Source organism: Triticum aestivum, chromosome 6A, assembly GCF_018294505.1.
Source record: "Triticum aestivum cultivar Chinese Spring chromosome 6A, IWGSC CS RefSeq v2.1, whole genome shotgun sequence".
Classification (NCBI taxonomy): domain Eukaryota; kingdom Viridiplantae; phylum Streptophyta; class Magnoliopsida; order Poales; family Poaceae; genus Triticum; species Triticum aestivum.
This window is the reverse complement of record NC_057809.1, coordinates 188,317,070-188,342,088: the sequence shown is the minus strand read 5'-3', so window position 1 is coordinate 188,342,088 and position 25,019 is coordinate 188,317,070. Positions and strand designations below refer to the sequence as shown.

General features: G+C 46.0%; 1 protein-coding gene and 1 long non-coding RNA gene across 2 annotated transcripts; both read right to left on the bottom strand.

The window, feature by feature from the left end:
• Positions 1-6,542: 6,542 nt before the first annotated feature.
• LOC123130542 (uncharacterized) lies at positions 6,543-7,923 on the bottom strand. The gene is made up of 8 exons (XM_044550416.1): positions 7,825-7,923; positions 7,430-7,483; positions 7,291-7,353; positions 7,153-7,215; positions 7,017-7,079; positions 6,878-6,940; positions 6,742-6,804; positions 6,543-6,661 (listed from the first exon to the last, which is right to left on the bottom strand). Exons 1-8 carry the CDS (start codon positions 7,910-7,912, stop codon positions 6,612-6,614), a joined length of 507 nt encoding a protein of 168 aa, XP_044406351.1. The 5' UTR covers positions 7,913-7,923; the 3' UTR covers positions 6,543-6,611.
• Positions 7,924-22,192: 14,269 nt separating this feature from the next.
• On the bottom strand, positions 22,193-24,040 carry LOC123130541 (uncharacterized). Its single transcript, XR_006463865.1, has 3 exons — positions 23,691-24,040; positions 23,466-23,624; positions 22,193-23,349 (listed from the first exon to the last, which is right to left on the bottom strand). It is a non-coding gene; the product is annotated as an uncharacterized lncRNA (long non-coding RNA).
• Positions 24,041-25,019: the final 979 nt, after the last annotated feature.

Genomic DNA, 25,019 nt, shown 5'->3' with positions numbered 1-25,019 from the left:
TTCGAAGAGACTTGCAAAGATATCAAATCATGCATATAAGAATTGAGAGGAGATTCAAATAATATTCATAGATAAGCTGATCATAAATCCACAATTCATCGAACCTCGGCAAACACACTGCAAAAGAGTATTACATCAAATAGATCTCCAAGAACATCAAGGAGAACATGGTATTGAGAATCAAAGAGAGAGAAGAAGCCATCTAGCTACTAGCTATGGACCCGTAGGTCTGTGGTAAACTACTCACGCTTCATCGGTGAGGCAATGGTGTTGATGTAGAAGCCCTCCGTGATCGAATCCACCTCCGGCAGGATGCCGGAAAAGGTCCCTAGATCGGATCTCATGGTTACAGAAGGTTGCGACAGTGGAAAAGTGGCTTCATGGCTCTCCTGGAAGTTTTCAGGGTATATGAGAATATATAGGAGGAAGATCTAGGTCAGGGGGTCATCGAGGGTCCCAAAAGGTCGGGGGCGCGCCCTCAACCCTTGTGGCCCCCTCGTGGCTCTTTTGACTTGCACTCCAAGTCTCCTAGGTGTCTTCTGGTCCAAGAAAAATCACCACGAAAATTTTATTCCGTTTGGACTCTGTTTGGTATTGCTTTTCTGTGAAACTCTAAAACAAGGAAATATTAGAAACTGGCACTGGGCTCTAGGTTAATAGGTTAGTCCCAAAAAACATATAAAATAGCATATTAATGCATATAAAACATCCAAAACAAATAATATAATAGCGTGGAACAATAAAAAAATTATAGATACGTTGGAGACGTATCAAGCATCCCCAAACTTAATTCCTGCTCGTCCTCAAGTAGGTAAATGATAAAAACAGAATTTTTGATGTGGAATGCTACCTAAGATATTTATCCATGTAATTCTCTTTATTGTAGCTTGAATGTTCAGATCTGTAGGATTCAAAAGAAAAGTTTGATATTGACATAAAAACAATAATACTTCAAGCATATAACAAATAATTATGTCTTCTCAAAATAACATGGCCAAAGAAAGCTTATCCCTACAAAATCATATAGTCTGGCTATGCGCCATCTTCATCAAGGATGTATGTCAAGAGGCTGACAATAGGGACCCCCATGGTCCTTGGCCGCATGCAAGCAACTGCCTCCTTATTACGCGAAAAAAATGATTCCTCCCACTGACATCTTCGGCGCACCGGTTCGGAGGCTGGCCTGTGGGTCTACTAAGTTGACGTGCACGTAGGGCTTTATCAACTTAGTCAACAAATGACTCTAGCAACAGTGACCATTAGATTTTAATCGAACGGTCCCGCTGCTTCTTCAATATCTGATCTTCTTGCACCAGCCGCGCAAATCAGCGTTGGCGGGACCGCCTGTTCCTGCCTCCATGGACGGTTGTGTAGCCGCGCAAGCCTCACCGCCCCACCCTACTCCCACCGCTGGCCAGGCCATCCCTCTACTCACCCACACCCCCTGCTATTCTGCAGCGACGACAGCCTCATGCCGCAGCTGAACCAGTCAACCATCATACTACCCTCCGCGTGTTCTCGGGCTCCGCGTCATTCCTTGCCTCACCATCGTCCACCGCCTGGGTGCTCTTCGCATGGCATGGTCAACGCGGTCATGGAATGACAGGCATCAGAAGAGGACTGTACGTGGAGAGGCTGACAACTAGGTCCATTGCCACATGCAAGCAAGTGCCTCCTTATTACGCGCAAAATAATGATTCCTCCACCTCACAGCTCGGACCCACCGGAAGGGCCTCTGTATTTCGCGAAAAAATGTCCCCCTGACAGTTGGGACCCACCGGCTTTACCTTCACACAAAAGGAAGTGACTTCTTACCCCCTGACAGATGGGACCCACCAGGTTGAAGCGAAGGTAGCATTATCTGTCTAGCCAAGAATGTGTACGTACATAGCGGTCGAACGGTCTCTCTGCAGCGACGTACCATGGCCATGTAAGGAGCAACACGTGTTGAAGTAGAGGCGCTGACATAGCATGCATGCAGTCCCGTCTATATCGTGTACACGTACATACAACCATGCTACAAGATAGTAAATATGGCTACGTACGTACATATGTGTGGGGTCTCTAATGCATACAGTGACAGTGTCGTGTTCATCGGCAGCCAACCGGCTAGGTTGGAACAGAGTAAACAGCGTCGTGTTTTCATCGGGAGCCAACCGGCTTGGATGGAACAGCCGAAACAAGCTCTGGCGTACCATAGAACGAAGGAAATGGCCTTCTGTTTGACCTCGTAAGGTCAAAACGGTGTCCTGTTCATTGGGAAAGGTCTGGCGTACCACAGAACAGAGCAAATGGACTTGTGTTCGAGTGCATACATTTTTAACGGGGTGTTGTTGATCGGGAGGGGTGTGGCATACCACAAAACGGAGGAAACGGACTTGTATTGGATCGCCTACGGTCGAAACAGGGTCATGTTCATCGGGAGGGGTGTGGCGTACCGCAAAATAGGACTCCACGGGCTACTGTTCATCCATCGTCGACTGCCTCGCTCCAGCCACCACGAGCTACTTTTCATCCACCATCGACTTCCTCCAGCATCCACCTGCTACTGTTCATGCACCGTTGACTTCCTCCAGCCTCCACCATCTATTGTTCATCCACGGGGTCCTGTTCATCCAACCTCCACCGGCTACTATTCAACGAGCCCTCGACGGGGTCTTGTTCATCGACCCTCCACCAGCCTCCTCGATCGGGGTCCTGTTCATCCAGCGGCAACGGCCTCTACTACCATGGGGTCCTGTTCATCCAACCCCCATCGCGAACTGTTCATCCAACCCCCAACAATGGTCACTATTCATCAAGAGGAAGCAGGTTCAATCGGCTTCAGTTAGCAGCAGTAGCGAAGGAATCACTCAGGTTTAGTTAACAGCTAGGGATTGATCGCTCGGGTTCGGTAACGTAGCTAGTGCAAGCGCTCGGGTTCAGTAAGCGAACGCCTCGACCGGGTTCAGTTAGAGCCCAACGCCTCACACACACGCACGTACGTGTATGAGAGAAACACGCAATCCCTTTGTGCATCACTCGGCCCCGACGACCCACCGTAACTGGGAACTCCCCGAAATTTTCCTCGCCCTCGCTTCTACCATGATTTTTCAGTCGTGGACGGCCCAAAGAATGTCATGCAGGTGCGTCACTGCCCCGCCCAGTATGAAAACCCCATTTTCTGTCATGATCTTTTGTCATAAAAGTAGGAGCCCACCACATCTATGCTGATACTGTGTTTTGTCATAATTATCGTCATAGAAATCTCATAAGCATGACATCATTTTTTTTCGTTCGGGCCAAAATGCCATGGATGTGTCTTTTTTTGTAGTGATCCTTTTGGACCAAAGGGAACAAGACACAACATAGTCACCGCATCCATTAATAGGTGATATCTTCAGAAGCACTTCCATATAATGAAGCTAACAAAGAACATAGTCACCGCATCCATTAACATGCGATTGAACTGCACAACTCATGATGAATTAGAGAAACAAAAGGGCAGCCGAATTTTTAGAGTGGATTCTAAATATTGGGTGAAAAAAATTCTTCATCAGAAGGTGAGCAATTGATAAAAATACCAAATGATATACTACTCAGGAAAGGAAATGATCGAAAAAAATCCCAATTCATGGGAGAGGTATCGCCAACACGGATACTTAGAATAAATGAAACAGTTCACATTATAAATGACTATATAATGGATCTATACAAAGAAACTACCTTTAATGCAGAAATGGAATTGTTGTATCGACCAGAATTCATGAACATCTTACCATTTCCTGGAATTCCCACTCGCAAGCTGAAACTAAAAGTTGTCATATGTGTGATGCTAGTATGTAATATCTTGCACTTTGGTTGATATTACATAGTAGCATCACACATATTACTACTTTCAGTTGCATGTGCCAGATATCTCACTATTTGTAGTAATAAATTATTTCAACCTCATTGCTATCTTCATTATTTACCATTACCTATAGTCCATCCCCTTCTCAAGAGTAACATAAATGGATGGAGTACGGGTAGTGGTAAATGATGAAGATAGCAATGAGGTCAAAATAATTCATTACTACCAATATTGAGAGCATCGGGACATTGTTCTATTTCACATGTACAATGAAATCAGACCTGTTTAAATATTAGGCTATTAAATATTAATTTTGGTTAGCGAATTATTGCAAACATGCATCAACAATTGGAAATAGTTCATTACTACCAAACATCGGCAAACTATAATGTGATATTTGATTCTACAAGCTTAGTATGTAATGCAAACAAATAGTGAGAGCATCAGTTAATTATTATAATTCATATGTACAATGCAATCATACTTGTTTTGATATTCAATTGTTATATATTTAGTCTTCTCTAGGAATTATTTAAACTATAGCTAATCACAAATGTACTAAAGTTTCTTAACTTTGTTGAATATTAATAGGGGTAGGGGGCCTAAAACTTCCAATGCCGGTCCCAAAGCCTGGAAAAAGTGGAGGGGGCATTAGCAAATTAACACTATACCTTAAGATGTAGGATATTTCACATTCCAAACTTACTATCATCAATTAGTAACTTAGCCATAGTTAAACAAATAAAAAACAAGAGCAGTAACTATACAAAAATATACAATTACCATGTAGATATAGTACTAATTTGGATTGGTATGTGTGCTCATACATATAATTACATTTTCAAAAATTTATGAACTTATTACTAGCTACTCTATACCTCACTCAACACTTATAGGCCATTTATAGAAATCACATGTTTTACCAAGACCAGAAAGACAATTTATGAAAATTTACAACTAATTGGCTTTCCATTGATTACACTTGTAGGCCAAACCTTGAAGAATGTTCGCTACGGGGGATGAGGATGATGTGCCAAGCTACCTCGAGCACAAATAGAGATGATGCATCTACCTTGAGCGCTTGTGAAAGAAAATGTAGCCGGCATCCTCATACTCAAGATAGATCCAGGAGAGCTGCAAGTTTGTGGGAGATGAAATCAACGACCAAAGCAACTACACGGACAACGTCGCCGCCCTTTACTAGCCTAGGTGACTGATGAGGCGTACGAAGACACAAACAAGTTGTTGTCCATGTTTAACATGTGCCTGAACCAGTTACGGTGGTGGCTCCAGGTGAGGAAGACACATCTCAATGCAGCAATAAACGAAGTTGATGGGCTCTATCTAGCAGAAGCAATTTTTGAGTGAGAAGAAAGATTTTGGGAAATACTATAGAGGGGATCAGGGGAGATGAAACATCTCACTTAGTGAGAACATGAGTGGGGCAAAGAGGAGGAGAAGTCAAGAACAAGAATACTGGTGGGGCCATCAAACTAATGACGCTTTGTAGTATATGCACCTTGCAACTTAGTGCGTGTGTCTCATATTTTTTGTGGGAATATATATCAAGGTTCTTTGGTAATAAGAATAACGGATTGGTGTGATAGCTAAAATATACCAAGGGTGGCTTATATTTTAACGTTATATATAATTTTGCTCTCATAGTGTGCACATTTGGTATTTTTTTTACCACAGTACGCTCACCCTTAGTACTCTTGAGCACTCTATAGAAACAAATTCATTATGGAATAAAGGGAGTAATATATTTCTATTTGTAAAACAACTAAGCAACATCACAATTTTTTAGCAAAAATGTACAGATATAATTTGAATAATGCAGTGGATTATAAGACTAAGTATACAAATATAATTTGAAAGATACAGTCGATGATAAAACTACAGTTAGTATGCCGTGCATAATTATTAAGTAAAGGATGAACATACATGACATATATTTATATATCAATAAAAAGAAAAATATAACAAGGAAAAAATAGTTCGCAAAATTCTAATACTTGAAAATGTAATCACATTTACCTTAAACCTATGGACAAATTACATAATATATTCTCAAAATTTAACTTCATTCAATCTTAGCACGCGCATCGAGTGGGCCACTTTCCTAGTTATGTTAAAGGGAATATTCCCTTTAGACCCAAAATGTGACGATTCTTATAAATCGGCGGAACAACACAGAACCACAACCCCTCACTCACTACCCCGTCTAGCATGTCTCTCTTGACTACACATCTTCCTCTCTTGTTTCCCTGGCGGCGCCACCCCATGGGGCATATGTGGTGGTGGGGATGGTTCAAGGATGACCGGTGGTCCCTTCTTCTCCTAAAATCATCTCCACCTATGACAGTGACTGGGATGGTGAGGATACTTCACCAGTGGTGGCTGGGATGGCACGAATCCGCCTCTGTTTGGCTAGTGATGTGGCAGCAGAAGCCAGGTACGACTCGTTTGAGAGACCAAAATCCAAAAATAATAATTCCCAAGTGCAACATTACAATTAATCAAACTGGAGTTTTTTGGGATGCAATAAAAGAAAATATTGGTGTGTAGCAGTCAAAAGACTCCCAGATTTTGGTGGTGATTAGTTTTTTTAACAAACATCCATCCACTCGACACGCTTTATTGATAAGATAACAAGATTACATAGTTGAACATGAACTTTAAATATATCTAATAGAACATGATGTAATTGGTGGGCATGTAGTGCCAAATAGGTTCGCCACGCTCTCCATCCAACAGCTCAGAGCACCGCGTGTCCCAATCAGATGTGTTCATATGACACATGGCTATTGCTGTCACGCGCGGTTTTTTCTGCAGGAAATAACAAACAATGAGCTGCTTTAGAACTAACACAATCTCAAGTTGATAAGATTTGTAGCACAAGTACTTACCAACAGGTGGATGATCTGGATCCCAATGTACTGCATAAGCACTTGCACCAAATCCTTTCTCTTCTGAGGGCACAAACAAACTATGAGTTCATTCAGAATGAACAAACTCTCCACTTGCTAAGGTACAGCTACTTACCAGAAGGTGCATCATCTGGGATCCAAGTTACCTTATAAGCACTTGAATCAAATCCTTTTTCTTCTACAGGAAATAAAGAATCATGAATTAATTCAGGACTAACACATTCTTCACTTTCTAATGAAACACAAGTACTTACTTGAAGGTGCATCTTCTGGGCTCCAAGTCGCCTTATCAAAACTTGTCCCAGAACCTTTTTCTTCTGAAGGAAAAAAAGTATGATTTTGTTCAGGATTAACACATTCTCAACATGGTAAGGTAGGAGAAGTACTTACCAGATGGTGGATGATCTGGATCCCAGTGTACCGCATAAGCACTTGCCCCAAAACCTTTTTCTTCTATAGGAATAACAAACCATGATTTTATTCAAAACTAACACATTCTCGACTTGGTAAGGTATCACAAGTACTTACTGGAAGGTGCATCTTCTGGGCTCCAATTCACCTTATAAGGACTTGCCCCAGAACCTCCTTCTTCTGCAGCAAATAACAAACTATGAGCTTATTCAGAATTAACACATTCTCAACATGGGAAGGTGGCACAAGTACTTACTTGAAGGGGGATCCCAATGTACCGCGTACGCACTTTCACCAAAGCCATCTTTTTCTAGAGGAAATAATGACCTATGAGTTAATTCACAATTAACAAACTTCTCGAGTTGGCAAGGTAGCACAATTACTTACAAGAAGGAGGATCCCAGTGAACCGCATAAGCACTTTCACCAAAACTATTTCCTTCTATAGTAACTGACAAATTAGGTGTTGACTCACAATTAACAAATTTCTCAACTTGACAAGGTAGCACAAGTATTTACCAGCAGGTGGATCCCAATGAACCGCATAAGCACTCGTATCAAAAGCATTTTCTTCTATAGGAAATAATAAACTATATGAGGCCATTTAGACATGAGAGACCCTCGACTTGGTAAAGCTAGTAGTAGTACTTACGAGAAGATGGAGGTTCGCCCCTGTCGCTGGACTCAGCAAAGGCTAGGATGAGCAAGAAAAATGCTACTGGTATAAGCTTGATCGCCATGTCTAGATCACTATGAAATGAATTTCATTGGGTGAGGAAAACATACGGGTCTAGGTGCCTATTTATATAGCTCGGCAATTCCTTATTAGTGGAAGGAAAAGCAGTGGTAGGTAAAAAATTCCCAATTTCCCTAGCATTTACAAAATTCCTTAATTGGAAACCATATATGGAAAGAATTTAAATATTACTTAACTTAGTTTGTAAGGAAATGTTGGAATCCTCCTATTGCAATAATGTCTGCCCAAAGATAATTCGTGAGGAAAGGTTCTACTCCTCCCATTTCTTAGTACTGATTAACATGCATAGAAAACTAACATAGTATCTCCCCCCAACATCACTAGCTTAAATTAAACAAATTTTGCATCTGGCAAACAACAACTTTTTTGGGACAAATCCAAACACATTGCCAGCGTTGGATGGGGATCGAGCAGTAGCGATCTTCGGTTGATTTTCTCCCATATCCCAGAATTAAGGGATCGGCTAAATTAGTCAGGCCCTAATTAATGGAGGATCACTCGCATTATCTTCGCTTGATTTTCTCCCATTTCTCTTGTCACAACCCTAGTCAGTGCTTGCATTAGGACTAGCTAGAGTGATGCGTCATGTTTAAATTTTTCTTAAACTTGAAATGGGGATCAACAAACCCTAGCACCCCCAGAAAATACCAGGTTCAACTAAAAAAATGATTTCAATGAACGCACACCGCCCTTCATAAAAGTTCATCATTTTTGAATTGGAACAGAACCTCTGCCAAAAATGGTGCACATTTTTCTAGGACACTCTGGATTTTTGAACTAATCCATATAGTAATTACATTTGGACATTTAAATCTTATAAATAATTTTAAATATCCAAATAATCTTGAAAGCATTTCAGGGTTGTTGGAAATAATTTCACAAGTGCCCACAAATATTTTCAGCATTTTACAAAGAGGTTTGGCATTTGTGCTAAATCAAAAAGAAAGACAGAAAATAAAAAAGAAAAACAGAAAAGGCAGAGAGAGAGAAGGCCTCCAGACCACTTACATGAACTGGGCCGACCCACCTGGCCTGGTGCTAGTCACCCCTACCTCTTCCAGTAGGCAGAGGGGGACAGTGCACGTGCGCCCGAGCTTGCCGTGCAGCTCCCTGCTCGCCTGCGTCGCCTGGACAGTGCGCAGATGCCTCGAAACGCCTCCTCGGTGCCGCCCTGAGCTCCCCGACACCTCACTCTCCCCTGCCCTCTCTCTCTCTTGCCCTCTGATCGCCGTGGCCGATGCAGCCACTGCCACGCTGCTGTGAAGCCACAGCCACCGCCGCTCCCTCGTCGCCTTGACGTGCCCATGAGCTTCCTTGCTGTCCTCTGCACCGAGCCAGCCGAGCCCCGAGCACTCACATGCCCTGGATATGCCTCCCTGACCCCGCCTTCATCGCCCATCACCGGAGACCCCCCTCACCACCTCGCTCAGCTCCGACCACCTTCGAGCTCGCCGTCCACTCCACTGCGATCACCGTGAGCCGCTGCCCCTTCTTTCCCTCTCTGTTCTCACTGCCGCACTCCGTAGCCACACCGCCGCTCTCACCCGCACGCGCCGTCGGCTGCGATCGCCACCGACATGACTCTAGTGACCAAATGGTCCGCCCGTCGTATCCTTTGCACTCGCCACTTCGTGCACGCCGTCCGTAGCGGGCTAGCTCGCCCGCCTATGCCCTGCAGCGCCGCCCGCTGTCGGTGTCAAAACCGGTGGATCTCGGGTAGGGTGTCCCGAACTGTGCGTCTAAGGTGGATGGTAACAAGAGGCAAGGGACACAATGTTTACCTAGGTTCGGGCCCTCTTGATGGAGGTAATACCCTACTTCCTGCTTGATTGATCTTGATGATATGAGTATTACAAGAGTTGATCTACCACGAAATCGTAGAGGCTAAACCCTAGAAGCTAGCCTATGATTATGATTGTTGTTGTCCTGCGGACTAAACCCTCCGGTTTATATAGACACCAGAGGCGGCTAGGGTTACACAGAGTCAGTTACAAGGGAGGAGATCTATGTATCCAAATTGCCAAGCTTGCCTTCCACGCAAAGGAGAGTCTTACCCGGACACGGGACAATGTCTTCAATCTTGTATCTTCATAGTTCAACAGTACAGCCAAAGTATATAGTCCGGCTGCCCGAGGACCCCCTAATCCAGGACTCCCTTAGTAGCCCCTGAACCAGGCTTCAATGACGATGAGTTCGGCGCGCAGATTGACTTCGGCATTGCAAGGCGGTTTCCTTCTCCGAATACTCCATAGAAGATTTTGAACACAAGGATCATGTCCGGCTCTGCAAAACAAATTCCACATACCACCATAGAGAGTATATTATTCCACAAATCTAATCTGCTGACAACTTTTTATAACTTGACGTCCTGCCGTGGCCCGGTCATTACGAACCGTTTTCCCAACGAGCTACTGCACATATTGCGAGGCAATTTTCTTGGCACGTCTTGTCGAAGCAGAGACCGTGTCCCCTTATCACGGGATTCTCATCAATACGGGTGTGGGTAACCCAACCACGCCATCAATCACGGCGCTTGGGGAATAAGCGAGTTTGCCAGGCATGTGGGGAGGTGCATAGTTTCTTCCGCCCTTATAAAGGGACAAGGACTCCTCCTTTTCACCCATGCCTTCTTCTTCCCTGCCCATCCATTCTCACGCTCTCGAGCTCCAGCGCCCAAGTTCGGATTTTCTCCGCAAAACCACTCCAATCATGTCTGGAGCGGGGCAAGTGGATGGTCTCCTCTGTTACGGAGGAGAACATTACGAAGCTCCGAGAGGCCGGATACCTGGCCACAGATATCGCGCACCGGCTCCCAGACGTGGGGCAGATCGTCCCTACCCCTGAACCCCACAAAAGGGTTGTATTCCTTACCCATTTCGTCCGCGGGCTGGGATTGCCCCTCCACCCATTTGTTCGCAGGCTCATGTTCTACTACGGGCTGGATTTCCATGATCTAGCCCCCAATTTCATCCTCAATATCTCGGCGTTTATCATCATGTGTGAGGCCTTCCTCCGCATCAAGCCCCACTTCGGTCTGTGGCTGAAGACCTTCAATGTTAAACCGAAGGTGGTGGTCGGCTAGCAAGCGGAGTGCGGAGGCGCCATGGTGGAAAAAATGCCCAACGTCACCTGGCTTGAAGGCTCCTATATGGAGACAGTGAAGGGGTGGCAATTGGGGTAGTTCTACATCACCGAGCCGCGTGACACAAACTGGGTGGCAGCTCCCGAATTTCGATCCGGCATCCCCACACGGCTCACCTCCTAGAAAGAGAAGGGCCTATCCTGGGGTTCATCGATGGAGCTGACTGGACTCCAGAACTGTGTTAAAAACATGATAAGCAAGAATATTCAAGCTTGTCAACGTGGTCCAGGTCATGCTCTTCCGCCGGATCCTCACGTGTCAAAGACGGGCATTCAATATGTGGGAGTTCGACCCGGCTAAGCACCAGACGCTGCGAGAGCTCTTCGACACGACACACCACGACATCTGAAGGGTGTTGTTCAAGTCCGCCGAGGTACCTCCTCCACTTACCGAGGATCGCGCACTCAACGCAAAGCGCCCTGCCAATCCGGTAAGCTCCTTATATCTTGTAAGACGTTTCTTTCCCCCGTATAATCATGTGGGGGATCTAAGCCTCCACGCCATTTAACAGGAATGGGTCACGACAGCGGAGTGGATCGATTGTCTAGCCCCACTGCCCGAGGATCCAGCAAGGGCTCTCTTAAAGGAGATGTTGGTTCTGGCACCCTATGAGGCGCCGGAGAAGAAGGCCAAGAAGAAGACCACAGGGACCAGGAAAGGTCTCCGGTGCAAGGTCGTATCGGACTCATCGTCCGATAACACTGAGGCGCCCTCCTACCACGAAAACGAGGAATAGGAAGAGGAAAGTTCTCCCCCCCACCCCAGCCGGGGGTGACAACAAAAGGAAGGCCGCCCCGTCAGGGGAAGCCGAAGGGTCCAAGAAGGGAAGGACTCTCCTTCCGTACTGCTCCACGGCGGCCGCTTTTAGCGACAAGGAGTGGTTACCCAGGGACAAGCCTCTGGCGAAGTGGTAAGTATCTGGATACCATAATAGTTCTTGGCATGTTTTATTTTATTACTTCTTATCATGCCAAACATGATCTTGTAGCTCATCTAAAGCCCGTATCGACGTATCCTCTTCGGATGAGTCTTTGGGCCCGTCGAAGATGAACAACGATTCACTCCTGACTGCCTCCTCCCCTGCCCTATGGACGACGTCGAGGTGTTGTCTCGAAGGGTACTGAACCAAGGGGAGACAGTTCCAGAAGCGCCCCAAGGATACATTCCGGACGCTGGGCGCATGAAGGGCAAGACTCCCATGGGCTCTAATGCCGGGGGAAGCAAGTCTAAGGGGGACAAGCCCTCTGTGCCGATGGCCTCTGTCCATCCAGGGGCATCGGACAATTTGTTGGAAGCGCTTCGTGGCACTTCCATTGATGAAGAGCACCGCACTATCATGAGTGTGGTGGTCAAGAAGGTTTAGTCCGTCAAAAGCGGACTGACTGAAGCCTGTGCCAGCCTCCTAACAGGCTTCAAGGTAAGTAATCAAATTATGAGAAAATGTTACAGCATAGATAGTAGCCCATGATGCTCTATTTGGTGTTCGGAAGAAAGGCCGAACAAAGGACCAACTAATAATCACAGGAGTCCAATCAGAATATGTCTATGTGAATAAGCAGGCTTCACTGCTGGCCGCTGCCGCTCACACGACGGAGGTCTCCGCACTGAAGAGGGACCTTGAGCGGTTCGAGGAAGAGCTCGTGCTTACCAAGGGGCAGCTCGAAGAGAACAAAGGTAAGTGATGCCTCGTCTGTTTATTGATAAAGAAAAAGGAAACCGGTTGTTAGATCACAGGATCATCATGAACTTTGCTAGGGGCCATGACCGAAGTGGCGACCCTGAAGAAGGCGCTGTCCGAGGCCGAAGGCAAAGCGGCCAAGGAGCGTGCCAAGCGCGAGAAGCAAGAGGCCCGAGTCGGCAAGGTTCAGCAAGAGCTCCAGGAGTTTGTCAAGAAGTATGAGTCCTTGGAGCGTGACTCTAGGACGCAAGGGTCTGAGCTTGCGAAGGCCCTCGAGAACGCACAAAATGCCGGCCGAAGCCCAAAAGGCCCTCCCGGAAATTGAGGCGGTCCGGAAGATAGCGGCGAGTAAGGAATTCATTATGCAAGGAAAGCATGTGAACTAAACTTTCCTTTTACTTACCCAAATTCGGAGCTCTCCAGGAGCGTTCGCAGATCTATCCAGCAGTGTGTCGGATGCCGCGGAGTTCTACCAGGCCGAGGAAGGGAGCTCGACGGAGAGGTTGTTCTGGTCTCATTGTACTGGGACTGAACATCTGATGCCCTTGAGCGACCAGTTGAAGCAACTGGTCGACCTTCACAAGGCGGCCGAACTGGCCATGAAGGACCTCATAGTCCGGATGTGGCCTGGCGAGCCCCTGCCTGGCAGCTATTTTGGCTTGGTAAGGCAGCTTGTGAATGCCTGCCCACGGTTTGAAGTCATAAAGCGGTCCATCTGCATTGAGGGTGCGCGCAGGGCTTTTGCCCAGGCGAAAGTGCACTGGGCGAAGATGGACGACGAAAAGCTGGTGAAGGAGGGGCCGCCGGAGGGCAAGGAGCATCGCCACCCCAAAAAGTATTATGACAGTGTCCTGAAGGTTGCTCGCCTTGTGGCAGAGGAATGTGCTAAGGATGTAATATTCAAATGAATGTACTCATGTGATCCTGTAATGTGAAACGAGTTCATGTGCGCTATGTAACGCTTGTTGATTTAAAATATTACCTTCTGTGCGTCCGTTTATAAAATTTAAGAGTTGGCCAGTCGTTGGCTTCTCCCCCCATGTAACTAGTACTGAGGTGTTCAAGATAAACCTGATCACTCTGTATCCCAGTTTTGGGTCCTTCGAAGGAGGTGTTCAACACAATGAACCAGGCAATCAGACTATAAAGCTTTATCACTCTCACTTAGCCATAGAAGTCTACAATTTTAAATTTTGGCGACGCCCCTAGTATTCGGAAGGCCGAACTTGGGGCGCTATGTACGCCTAAATCGAACAAGGCCGACACCTCGCCCGAAGTGGAACAAATCTTTAAGGATTTGAGACCTCTCGAACAGCGACCAGCTCTAGCCGCATCATGACAGTCAGTTTTCGGCTTTCTCTACTGAGGTGCTTGTCCGGAAGAACCGGGACACAATCGCAGTAGTTCTCCCAGTCCTACCTTAGCCGATATAGCGGAACGTAAGGTACCAAAACATGGGAGCCGGGCAAACCCAATTATTGACCCAAGACATGATTCGGAGCTGATGCATATAATGCTATAAGTTCGGGGTGCCGCACTATCGAAAGTGTTCGGACTTTTCATGCCATGTTATGGGGTATACTGAAGCCCCTGGCGCACTGGTCGTACCAGAATGTACGGGTGCGACTTGTCGTAACTAAGCAGACATGAAAAAAAAGATAAAGGAATGCAATAATGAGTTGATGTTGTACATTGTTATTTAAATGATACGTCAAAGCGTATGCATACATGTAGTGCAATAAGTAAAAATAGGACTATTTGACATGTCCTATCCAAGGTCAAGCTGCGTGTGGGTATGCAAAACAGGTATATCAATCGTTATCAGAGACCACCTGAGGATTCCCTTGTACGTCAAAGCTTATTGCTTCGTTGGTGTTTCCTTCCCATGACGGGTCCGATAATCAGACAATCAGAGAGTGCCTTCAGAGAATAGGGGCCTGAAAGGAAGAAAATGTTAAAGATATACGGGTCCTGAAGCGGTTGAGCCGCATTGTGGGCTGTGCCATGGCCGTGCCTCCGCCTATGCTCATGGTATCTTGAGTGCGTAATTATGTACGCGCGGTGCAAATTTCTCCGCTTGACTGGGACTAGGATGGAGGCCGAATTGCTAGGAAAGCTCTAAACGTGCCCGACGATCCTCTTGCAGGGTACTCCAGACTCGCTTGAAGGTGTCCGGGGTCTTTTTCGCCGAATTGGCGGTTTGCCTCATAAGGCTGCTTTGCACTTCTGCCGCGAGGGCCGCAGTGTGCTCCTCCATGCGGAGCGAGCTTCCTGTGTTTCCATTAACTTTTATAACCCCGCGAGGTCCTGGCATTTTGAGCTTGAGGTATGCATAATGCGGTACCGCATTGAATCTGGCAAATGCAGTTCGTCCAAGCAATGCATGATAGCCACTGCGGAAGGGGACGATATCGAAGATTAACTCCTCGCTTCGGAAGTTGTCCGGAGATCCGAAGACTACTTCCAGTGTTATTGAGCCCGTGCAACAGGCCTCTACACCTGGGATGACACCTTTAAAGGTGGTTTTGGTTGGTTTGATCCTCGAGGGGTCTATACCCATTTTGTGCATTGTATCCTGATAAAACAAGTTCAGGCTGCTGCCACCGTCCATAAGGAACCGAGTGAGGTGAAATCTGTCAATGATGGGGTCAAGGACCAATGCGGCAGAACTGCCACGACGGATACTGGTGGGGTGGTCCCTGCGATCGAAGGTGATCAGATAAGAAGACCATGGGTTGAACTTTGGGGCGACTGGCTCCATCGCATAGACGTCCCTCAGTGCATGCTTCCATTCCCGCTTGGGAATATGGGTTGCGTATATCATGTTTACCGTTTTCAATTGGGGAGGAAATTTCTTTTGTCCTCCTGTGTTCGGCGGGCCGGGATCCTCCTCGTCGTCGCTATGTAGCTCATTTTCCTTGTTTTTGGCATTCAACTTGCCGGCCTGTTTGAACACCCAGCATTCTCTGTTGGTGTGGTTCGCTGGTTTATCGGGGGTGCCGTGAATTTGACATGAACGATCGAGTATGCGGTCCAAGCTGGACGGGCCCGGATTGCTTCTTTTGAACGGCTTTTTCCACTGACCGGATTTAGAGCCACTGAATCCGGCATTAACTGCCGTGTCTTCGGCGTTGTCGCCGTTGTTACGGCATTTCTGTCTGTTGCGACATGGACTGCCGTTGCTATCATTGGCATCTGAATTGCCAGGGTTTCTTGATGTGTTGTTGCTGCGAGCCAGCCAGCTATCCTCGCCCGCACAAAAGCGGGTAATGAGTGTCGTGAGGGCTGCCCTGGACTTCGGCTTTTCTTGTCCGAGGTGTCGGGCGAGCCACTTGTCGCGGATGTCATGCTTAAATGCCGCTAAGGCCTCGGCATCTGGATAGTCGACGATTTGGTTCTTTTCAGTTAGGAACCGGGTCCAAAATTTCCTGGCTGATTCCCCTGGCTGTTGGGTTATGTGACTCGAGGCATCGGCATCTAGTGGTCGCACATAAGTGCCCTGGAAGTTCTCAAGGAATGCGTCCTCCAAATTCTCCCAACTGCCAATGAAGTTTGCTGGCAGGCTATTGAGCCAATGCCGAGTAGGTCCTTTGAGTTTTAATGGGAGGTACTTGATGGCATGTAGATCGTCACCATGGGCCATGTGAATGTGGAGGAGGAAATCTTCGATCCATACCGCGGGGTCTGTTGTGCCATCATATGATTCAATATTCACGGGTTTAAAACCTTCTAGGAATTCGTGATCCATTACTTCATCAGTGAAGCATAGGGGGTGTGCGTGCCTCTGTGCCGGGCTATATCATGATGCAGTTCATACGAGTCTTGTCTGCTATATTCGACCCGGCCGGATTTGCTTTTAGTATATCCGGCGTGACGGTCCTCGTCACGCGTTGGGGCGCGCCCCCGTGATCCGTAGATCGATCTTGTATGTCCTGCTTTGTTTTCCAACACGTCTCGCAGGTCCTGCATGTTGCCCCGGGCCTTGGTGTTTTTGTTTGACTGTCGACGGGGTGCGGGCTGGACTTCGGGCTGATACGCCGCTTTGTCTCAGCCACGAGGTGGCCAGTCAGTCGCATCATATGCTGGTAGTGTAGGATTTAATGCATCCTCCTCGAGTTGGGGTAGCAACCGGCGCTTTGGGTAACTTTTGGTTGGGCGCTTGAGTTCGTATTCCTTGGCTGCCAGCACCTCGGTCCATCTATCCGCTAGCAGATCTTGATCGGCTTGAAGCTACTGTTGCTTTTTCTTCAGGCTTTTTGTTGTGGCTATAAGTCGGCGCTTGAAGCGCTCCTGCTTGACGGGGTCGTCAGGCATGATAAATTCTTCATCGCCGAGGCTCACCTCATAATCGGAGAGGGGCATGTAATTGTCATACTCTGATTCTCCGTCTGCCGCCTGTTCCTTAGGGCTAGCTTGCCCATCCTCCCGCTCGAAGCCTGGCTGGAGGGGATTGTCTTCGTCTTCGGCACTGTCTGCAGCATTATTGTCTCTTGTGATTGTATTGCTGCTTTTGCTATGGCGGGGCTTAGAGCGGCGTCGATGACGCCGGTGCTTATATTGCTTCTCGAGGGGATTATCCCTCGTTGCCTTATTGCCATCGCTTTCTTTGGGGTTGTCCACCATGTATATATCATATGATGAGCTGGCTGTCTAGCGCCCTGTGGGAGGTGGTTCCTATTCTTCTCCTGCATCATCGTCCATACCGACGATGTCTTCAGAGCCGAAATCAAGCATGTCGGTTAAGTCATCGACAGTGGATATTAAGTGGGTGGTGGGTGGGGAATGAATTTCTTCGTCGTCCACTTCCCACTCAAGCCGGACATAGTTCGGCCAAGGGTCTCCTGACAAGGAGAGAGACCTCAATGAATTTAGCATGTCGCCCAAGGGCGAGTGCTGAAAGATATCCACGGAGGTAAACTCCATGGTCAGTGCCCAAGCAGATTCGATAGGCATGGACGCAGGCGGTTCAGAGGCTGTGGCTGGGGTCGAATCCAAGGGTCCAGCAACACAGGTCTCATAGGAGGTGAAGTCCGTATTCGGCTCTATCGCCGCTGGGTGTGCAGCCTCCGTGGCGGGGTCCATCCACCTGTCCTCGGACGGCATGATCTGCTTCGGATTGAGGGCCGGAGTAGCCACAGGTGTGATCTCTCGAACACCGTCCGGCGGCAGAGCTAAGTCATGCTCGTCGCGACTGTGCGGCGCACCTGACATGGGCTCGAATCCGTCAAAGGTCAAGTCTCCATGGATGTCAGCTGTATAGTTCAAGCTTCCAAACCTGACCTGATGGCCAGGGGCGTAGCTCTCAATCTGCTCCAGATGGCTAAGCGAGTTCGGGGAGAAAAACCTCACCCTGGATCGCATCGTTGCTGATGATCGAAGGAGCCATCAAGCCTTATGGTGACGGCACAGCGGAACTCTCAATGAAAGCACCAATGTCGGTGTCAAAACCGGCAGATCTTGGGTAGGGGGTCCTGAACTGTGCGTCTAAGGCGGATGGTAACAGGAGACAGGGGACAAATTTTAACCCAGGTTCGGGCCCTCTCGATGGAGGTAATACCCTACTTCCTGCTTGATTGATCTTGATGATATGAGTATTACAAGAGTTGATCTACCACGAGATCATAGAGGCTAAACCCTAGAAGCTAGCCTATGATTATGATTGTTGTTGTCCTACGAACTAAACCCTCCGGAGGGGGCTAGGGTTACACAGAGTCGGTTACAAGGGAGGAGATCTACGTATCCGAATTGCCAAGCTTGTCTTCCACGCAAAGGAGAGTCCCACCCGGACACGGGACGAAGTCTTCAATCTTGTATCTTCATAGTCCAACAGCCCAGCCAAAGTATATAGTCCGGCTGCCCGAGGACCCCCTAATCCAGGACTCCCTCACCCGCGCCTGCAACCGAGCTTCGGCCGCTGCAGCCGAGCTCCCCGCCATTGCGTCCGGCCGCCTCAAGCCCGACCGGCGTCATCGCCCGACGCGCGCTGGTCTAGGCTCTGGAATGAGCCCCGCTACGCTGCGAACAGGGCACCACAACCCGTTCCCGAAGCGCCCCACCGCATCCACTACCGCCGATGGCTAAGCGTCGGTGTGTCAACCCCGGTTAAACAGGGGTTTAACCTCCCCTGGGTCACTGACGTGTGGGGCCGCCCTGCTAATTAACCTAGGTTAGTACTAATTAAATTAGGTTAGTTTAGTTGGTCACTGACACGCGGGACCCACTGGTCAGTTTGACCTGGGTTGTCCCGTTGACTCGCTGACGTCATACTAACGCGATAATTCCCTTTTCTGGAATTAGTTTATTTCTAATTAATCAGAAAATCCAGAAAAAGGTTTAAACTTCAAAAAATCATAGAAATTAATCTATAGCTTAGATGGAAAAGATTTACATATGAAAAATGATCAAAAAAATACAATTCATCCATTAGTATTCGTTTCATGCATGACAAAGCAACTTAACCTTGCTGTATAGATCAAAACATGATACCACACTTTATAAATTCATAGTTTGAGTTTGAATTTGAACCTTTGGTTCAAATTGACTCAAACCCCTCTGGTTTCAGTTGCATTAGCCCAACACACTCACTTTGCCATGTCATATGCATGCATTATATTATTGCATAGCCATGTATTGATTGTGTTACCGGTGTGATCTCTGTTGTACGTCCTACACCCGAGGATATCCGTGAATATATCCAACCAAAGGGCAGTACACTTCCACCACCCTTCCAGGCAAGCAACCCCCATTGATTATCTCGATACAATACCATCTTCTCGCTCTTGCTTTCATTTACTGCATTAAGACAACAACGTTTCAAACTACTGTTTGCTGCGGTAGTTAAACCCCTTTCCTCTGCATGACCTGTCTTTTCCACGGTAACTAGATGAAACCCACTAGCATGTGTAGGAGTTGATTGAGCCATGTTGTGTTCCTACCATGCTATGCCTACTATACTTAGAGTTGTGTCGGGTCTGATTCATCTGGGTGATGGATTGGAGTGAAATGGTTGTGTCCGGTAATGAGAGTGAAGTGTTGAACATGTTTTGGTAAAGGTATCGATGAGAGGCCATGTGGGAGTACATGGTGGATTGTTTCATTGGAACCGTCCCTAAGAACTGAGTTCTGTGTGTGTGATTTAACATCTGCTACTAACACACATTGGGCCCTGAAATATGACCCCGCTCGACTTATTGACTGCCATGATCTCAGTCCAGTAGTTGCCAGTAGTTTCTGGTGTCTATAATATACTGGAGGCTGTGCGCAGCGCTGACCCTTTGGGGGGACTGTGATGGGGCAGGTACCTGGCACGGTGTACCGGCACGCCTGTTTGGTGCCTCGGGAACCCTGCACACATCGTTTGGGGTTGTAATGGAAACACCGGCCGGATCTCCTTGTGGATGGAACCTGAATAGGCAATAAACCTGGACTAGAGACTTGCGTGGTTGGTTAGGTCGTGGTCTACACCCTCGCCGGCTTTCGCTTGAAGTCTGCCGAGCACATGACTTGTGCAGGCGCTAAGTGGTGGACATATGTGTGAAGAAGTACACCCATGTAGGGTTATCAAACTATTTGAATAGCCGCATATGCGGTAATGGACCACTTAGTTGCTTATGCAGTTCATAGACAAGTTAATGGTTACACATAAAAGACTCAAGACAAGTGTGAGTGCCGTGGATGGCCCTCTCGTAGGAAGACGGGAGAGGATCCACGGTGGAGTATTGTTGTGGTGATTAGTGGACTCATGTGCGCTATCTCATCTTATTCAAACTACTGTTATACGAAGGATAGAATAGCCAAGAGTCAGAGCTAGCTTGCCGCATAAATTCCACTACCCTTGTTGATAATGTTGCATATATGATAGGATCTGATGTAAGACTTGCTGAGTACCTTAGTACCCATGTTTGCTTAATAAACATGTAGATCTCGATGTTGATGAGTAGCTTGCTACTCAGGTGGCAGCCTCGAGCCTGTGAAGGGCCTTGTAGATAGTTAGGCTTCACCAAGCCTTCTTGTTACTGCTTGAGCTTGCATTGGTTTTTCCCTTGAAGGGGAAAGGGTGATACATCAAAGTGGAGTAAGTATTTCCCTCAACTTTAAGAACCAAGGTATCAATCCAGTAGGAGACAATGCAACAAGCCACCGAATACATGCACAAACAAACACCAACTTCCACCCAACGCGACAAAGGGGTTATCAATCCCTTCACGGTTATTTGCAAAGTGAGATCTGATATAGATGGATAAACAGTAAAGTAATATTTTTGGTATTTTTGGTTTATAGATCAGAAATTAAAAGATTGCAAAGAAAGTAAATAGGAAACTAAAATTGTAGATCATAAACTTATATGATGGAAAATAGAAGATTACATGATGGAGAATAGACCCGAGGGCCGTTGGTTTCACTAGAGGCTTCTCTCAAGATAGAAAATATTACGGTGGGTGAACAAATTACTGCCGAGTAATTGATAGAAAAAGCGCAAAGTTATGATGATATCTAAGGCAATGATCATGGATATAGGCATCATGTCCGTATCAAGTAGACCGAAATGATTCTGCATCTACTACTATTACTCCACACATCTACCGAGTCCTACATGCATCTAGAGTATTAAGTTCATAAGAACAAAGTAACACATTAAATAACATGAAATGATGTAGCAAAATTAACTCAAGCAATATGATGAAAACCCCATCTTGTTATCCTCGATGGCAGCAATACAATACATGTCGGTTCCCCTTCTGTTACTAGGTTCGAGCACCGCAAGTTTGAACCCAAAGCTAAGCATTTCTCCCATTGCAAGAAAAATTGATCTAGTTGGCCAAACCAAATTGAAAGTTCGAAGAGACTTGCAAAGATATCTAATCATGCATATAAGAATTCAGAGGAGATTAAAATAATATTCATAGATAAGCTGATCATAAATCCACAATTCATCGGATCTCGGCAAACACACAACAAAAAAGTATTACATCGAATAGATCTTCAAGAACATCGATGAGAACATGGTATTGAGAATCAAAGAGAGAGAATAAGCCATCTAGCTACTAGCTATGGACCTGCAGGTCTGTGGTAAACTATTCACACTTCATCGGAGAGACAATGGTGTTGATGTAGAAGCCCTCCGTGATCGAATCCCCCTCCGGCAGAACGCCAGAAAAGGCCCCTAGATGGGATCTCACGGGTACGGAAGGTTGCGGCGGTGGAAAAGTGGTTTTGTGGCTCCCCTGGAAGGTTTTGGGGTATTTGAGAATATATATAGGCGGAAGAAATAGGTTGGTGGAGTCACGAGGGGCCCACAAGGGTGGGGGCACCCCCTACCCCCTGGACGCACCCTCCGTCCTTGTGGCCGCCTCATGGCTCCCCTGACATGCACTCCAAGTCCTCTGGATGTCTTCTAGTCCAAGAAAAATCATCGCCAAAGTTTCATTCTGTTTGGACTCTGTTTGGTATTCCTTTTCTACGAAACTCTAAAACAAGGAAAAGACAGAAACTGGCACTGGCACTGGGCTCTAGGTTAACTAGATGACACCCCGTGCGTTACTGCCGGAAATTAGGTGATTCAATTTGTGGACGTGTTGATTCAAATTCATGGGCTCGACGTGAAAAAAAGAAGCAAAGATAGTTATCGGCACACCCCAATGGAAAATGGAAAAAAGGAAAAAAATGACGTTCAAAAATACTATAAAGGGCAGAGCAGCCAACTCAAACCATATTAAAATCTACACTTCAAGATTCCATTGTCTTATATAAACATGTTGAAAGTAATTGAAAGTAAAAATCAGAAGTGGTGTGTTAGAGAACTATCAATTCACAATATGATCTGATATGCATTCAAATAAATTGTAGTTGAAGTGCGCATAACTTGCCCAACTGGGTCACCAAACATGAATTTCCATATTCTCAAGGAAGGGTAAAAGAATAACTTCATAGCATTGCATCGGCTAACTAAAAGAGAATATACATTAACTCCAAGATGTACAACAGAGCCAGCAACATTTGCTTGTAGTTTCTATATAAGGGTCTGAAAGGAAGAGATTGTGCTACTTGAACTGTTAAGAGAGGACTATAAGTAGACATACAAGGAGACATGTGTATAGTTAGGAAATTAAAATAGTGACTGTCGAATAACTAAAGAAAAAGCAATGGTTGACAATCCGAGCAGTCAGCTAAACTTACTTGAACAACATACCCCAATTTCTACAAAACAAAATGAACAAAATGAATCAATAAGTTGAGTAAGAAGTACTGTACATAATCATGATTTATGATAGATTATAACACATAAAATTCTAAAAATACAAAACCAATAGAATGACTCGGGAAGATGAGTAAGAGTACATGATAATGATTTATGAGAGAGAGAGAGATTAACACATAAAATTATGTTCCATCCGATACAATACCCAAACAACATCAGTACATCGACCAAGGGTATCAGCATTGTCAAAAAATTAGATGTGGCACTGAATCCCATTTAACCGAGTTTGAACAGACGATTCAACATAGCAAGATCACCTTACCTTCTCTAGGTTTTCTCATTGAAATCAAAGCTACAATCTGGGAAGTCTATCTAAATTCAGATAAGACAGAACGGACGGATCTACAAAAACAAACAACAACAAAGTCTGATAATGGTATAAAGCATGTGCATAAATCAACTAATCATATGTAGGTATGATGCTACAGATGTGCATGCTTGAGATGTACCGTACTTACTTATATTGAGAATATCCGGAAACAAAGTAGACTTGGAGTCATTCGTGAAGATTCCACGAGGAGTAAAACCTCGTTGCTCTTGGCGTTGTTGGCTGGGAATCAAGCACCAAGATATGTATGAAGCAAAACATGGAGCACCTTCTGATCCGGAGGGGCAATCTGACAAATTCAAAGGGCATAAGTTCAAGAAGAGATCTGTGAAGATTGAGGAGGGAGAGCACCCACCTTTGGTGCAAGTGATGTTGAGGGAGTAAGCCAACCACAAATCCACCACCGCATGCTGGAACTTCCTCTCCATATTTTCCATCTGCGGGAAGCGACCGAAGAAGCAGGGCCCGACGGAGGCCAAAGGACTTCTGCGGGGCGGAGAAGGAGGGGAGACCGTCGATGGAACCGACAGAGGCGGCCGCGGTGCCGGGAGGGTGCCCTCACCTCAGTCCGATCAGCCGCCCTGGGTTAGGTAAGGGAGATCCATGTGAGTGGAGAAGATGAATAGAAAGTTATGGAAATCAATGGACCGTGGAGTTAATTGGGGAACTAGGTGGGACCTTTAATTGCGGCCAATGCTTTATGGAAATCAATTGTACTTATGGTACGCATCAGCGTGTTGTGGTGGGTGCTCTCGTGTGACTTCATAACCGAAGGCTGATGTGGCCATTGTGTGCGGGCGTAGGGCCCAGGGAATGATCGGGATAGTTTTTTTTCTCTTCGAGGGAAAATGACCTTAGGAGGTGTGACATGGCTTGTGTGGGTGTGACGTGGCTTGGTGTGATTGGATACTAAGGTGTCTATGCTGCATGTTGAGATAAATCAAGTAGTGGGGGTGAACTTTTTAAGTATATAGGATAGGTTAGTCCAAAAATCATATAAAATAGCATATTAATGCATATAAAACATCCAAACCAGATAATATGATAGCATGGAACAGTCAAAAATTATAGATACGTTGGAGACGTATCAGGCATCCCCAAGCTTAATTCCTGCTCATCCTCGAGTACGTAAATGATAAAAATAGAATTTTTGATGTGGAATGATACCTAATATTTATCCTTGTAATTCTCTTTATTGTGGTGTGAATGCTCATATACATATGATTCAAAACAAAAGTTTAATATTAACATAAAAAATAATACTTCAAGCATACTAACAAAATAATTTTGTCTTCTCAAAATAACATGGCCAAAGAAAGCTTATCCCTACAAAATCATATAGTCTGGCTATGCTCCATCTTCATCACATAAAATATTCAAATCATGCACAACCTCGATGACAAGTCAAGCAATTGTTTCATACTTTTGATGTTCTCAAACTTTTTCAACTTTCACGCAATACATGAGCGTGAGCCATGGACATAGCACTATAGGTGGAATAGAAGGTCGTTGTGGAGAAGACAAAAGAAGGATATAGTCTCACATCAACTAGGCATATCAACAGGCTATGGAGATGCCCATCAATAGATATCAATGTGAGTGAGTAGGGATTGCCATGCAATGGATGCACTAGAGCTATAAGTTTATGAAAACTCAAAAAAAACTAAGTGGGTGTGCATCCAAC

Excerpts from the sequence above, each read along its gene's own strand:
- LOC123130542 (XM_044550416.1), bottom strand. The coding sequence starts at position 7,912 with ATGGCGATCAAGCTTATACCAGTAGCATTTTTCTTGCTCATCCTAGCC. Across the intron at positions 6,941-7,016 it reads CCCAGAAGATGCACCTTCAA|AAGAAAAAGGATTTGATTCA; the intron begins GTAAGTACTTGT and ends TATTTCCTGTAG. Across the intron at positions 6,805-6,877 it reads CCCAGATGATGCACCTTCTG|AAGAGAAAGGATTTGGTGCA; the intron begins GTAAGTAGCTGT and ends TTGTGCCCTCAG.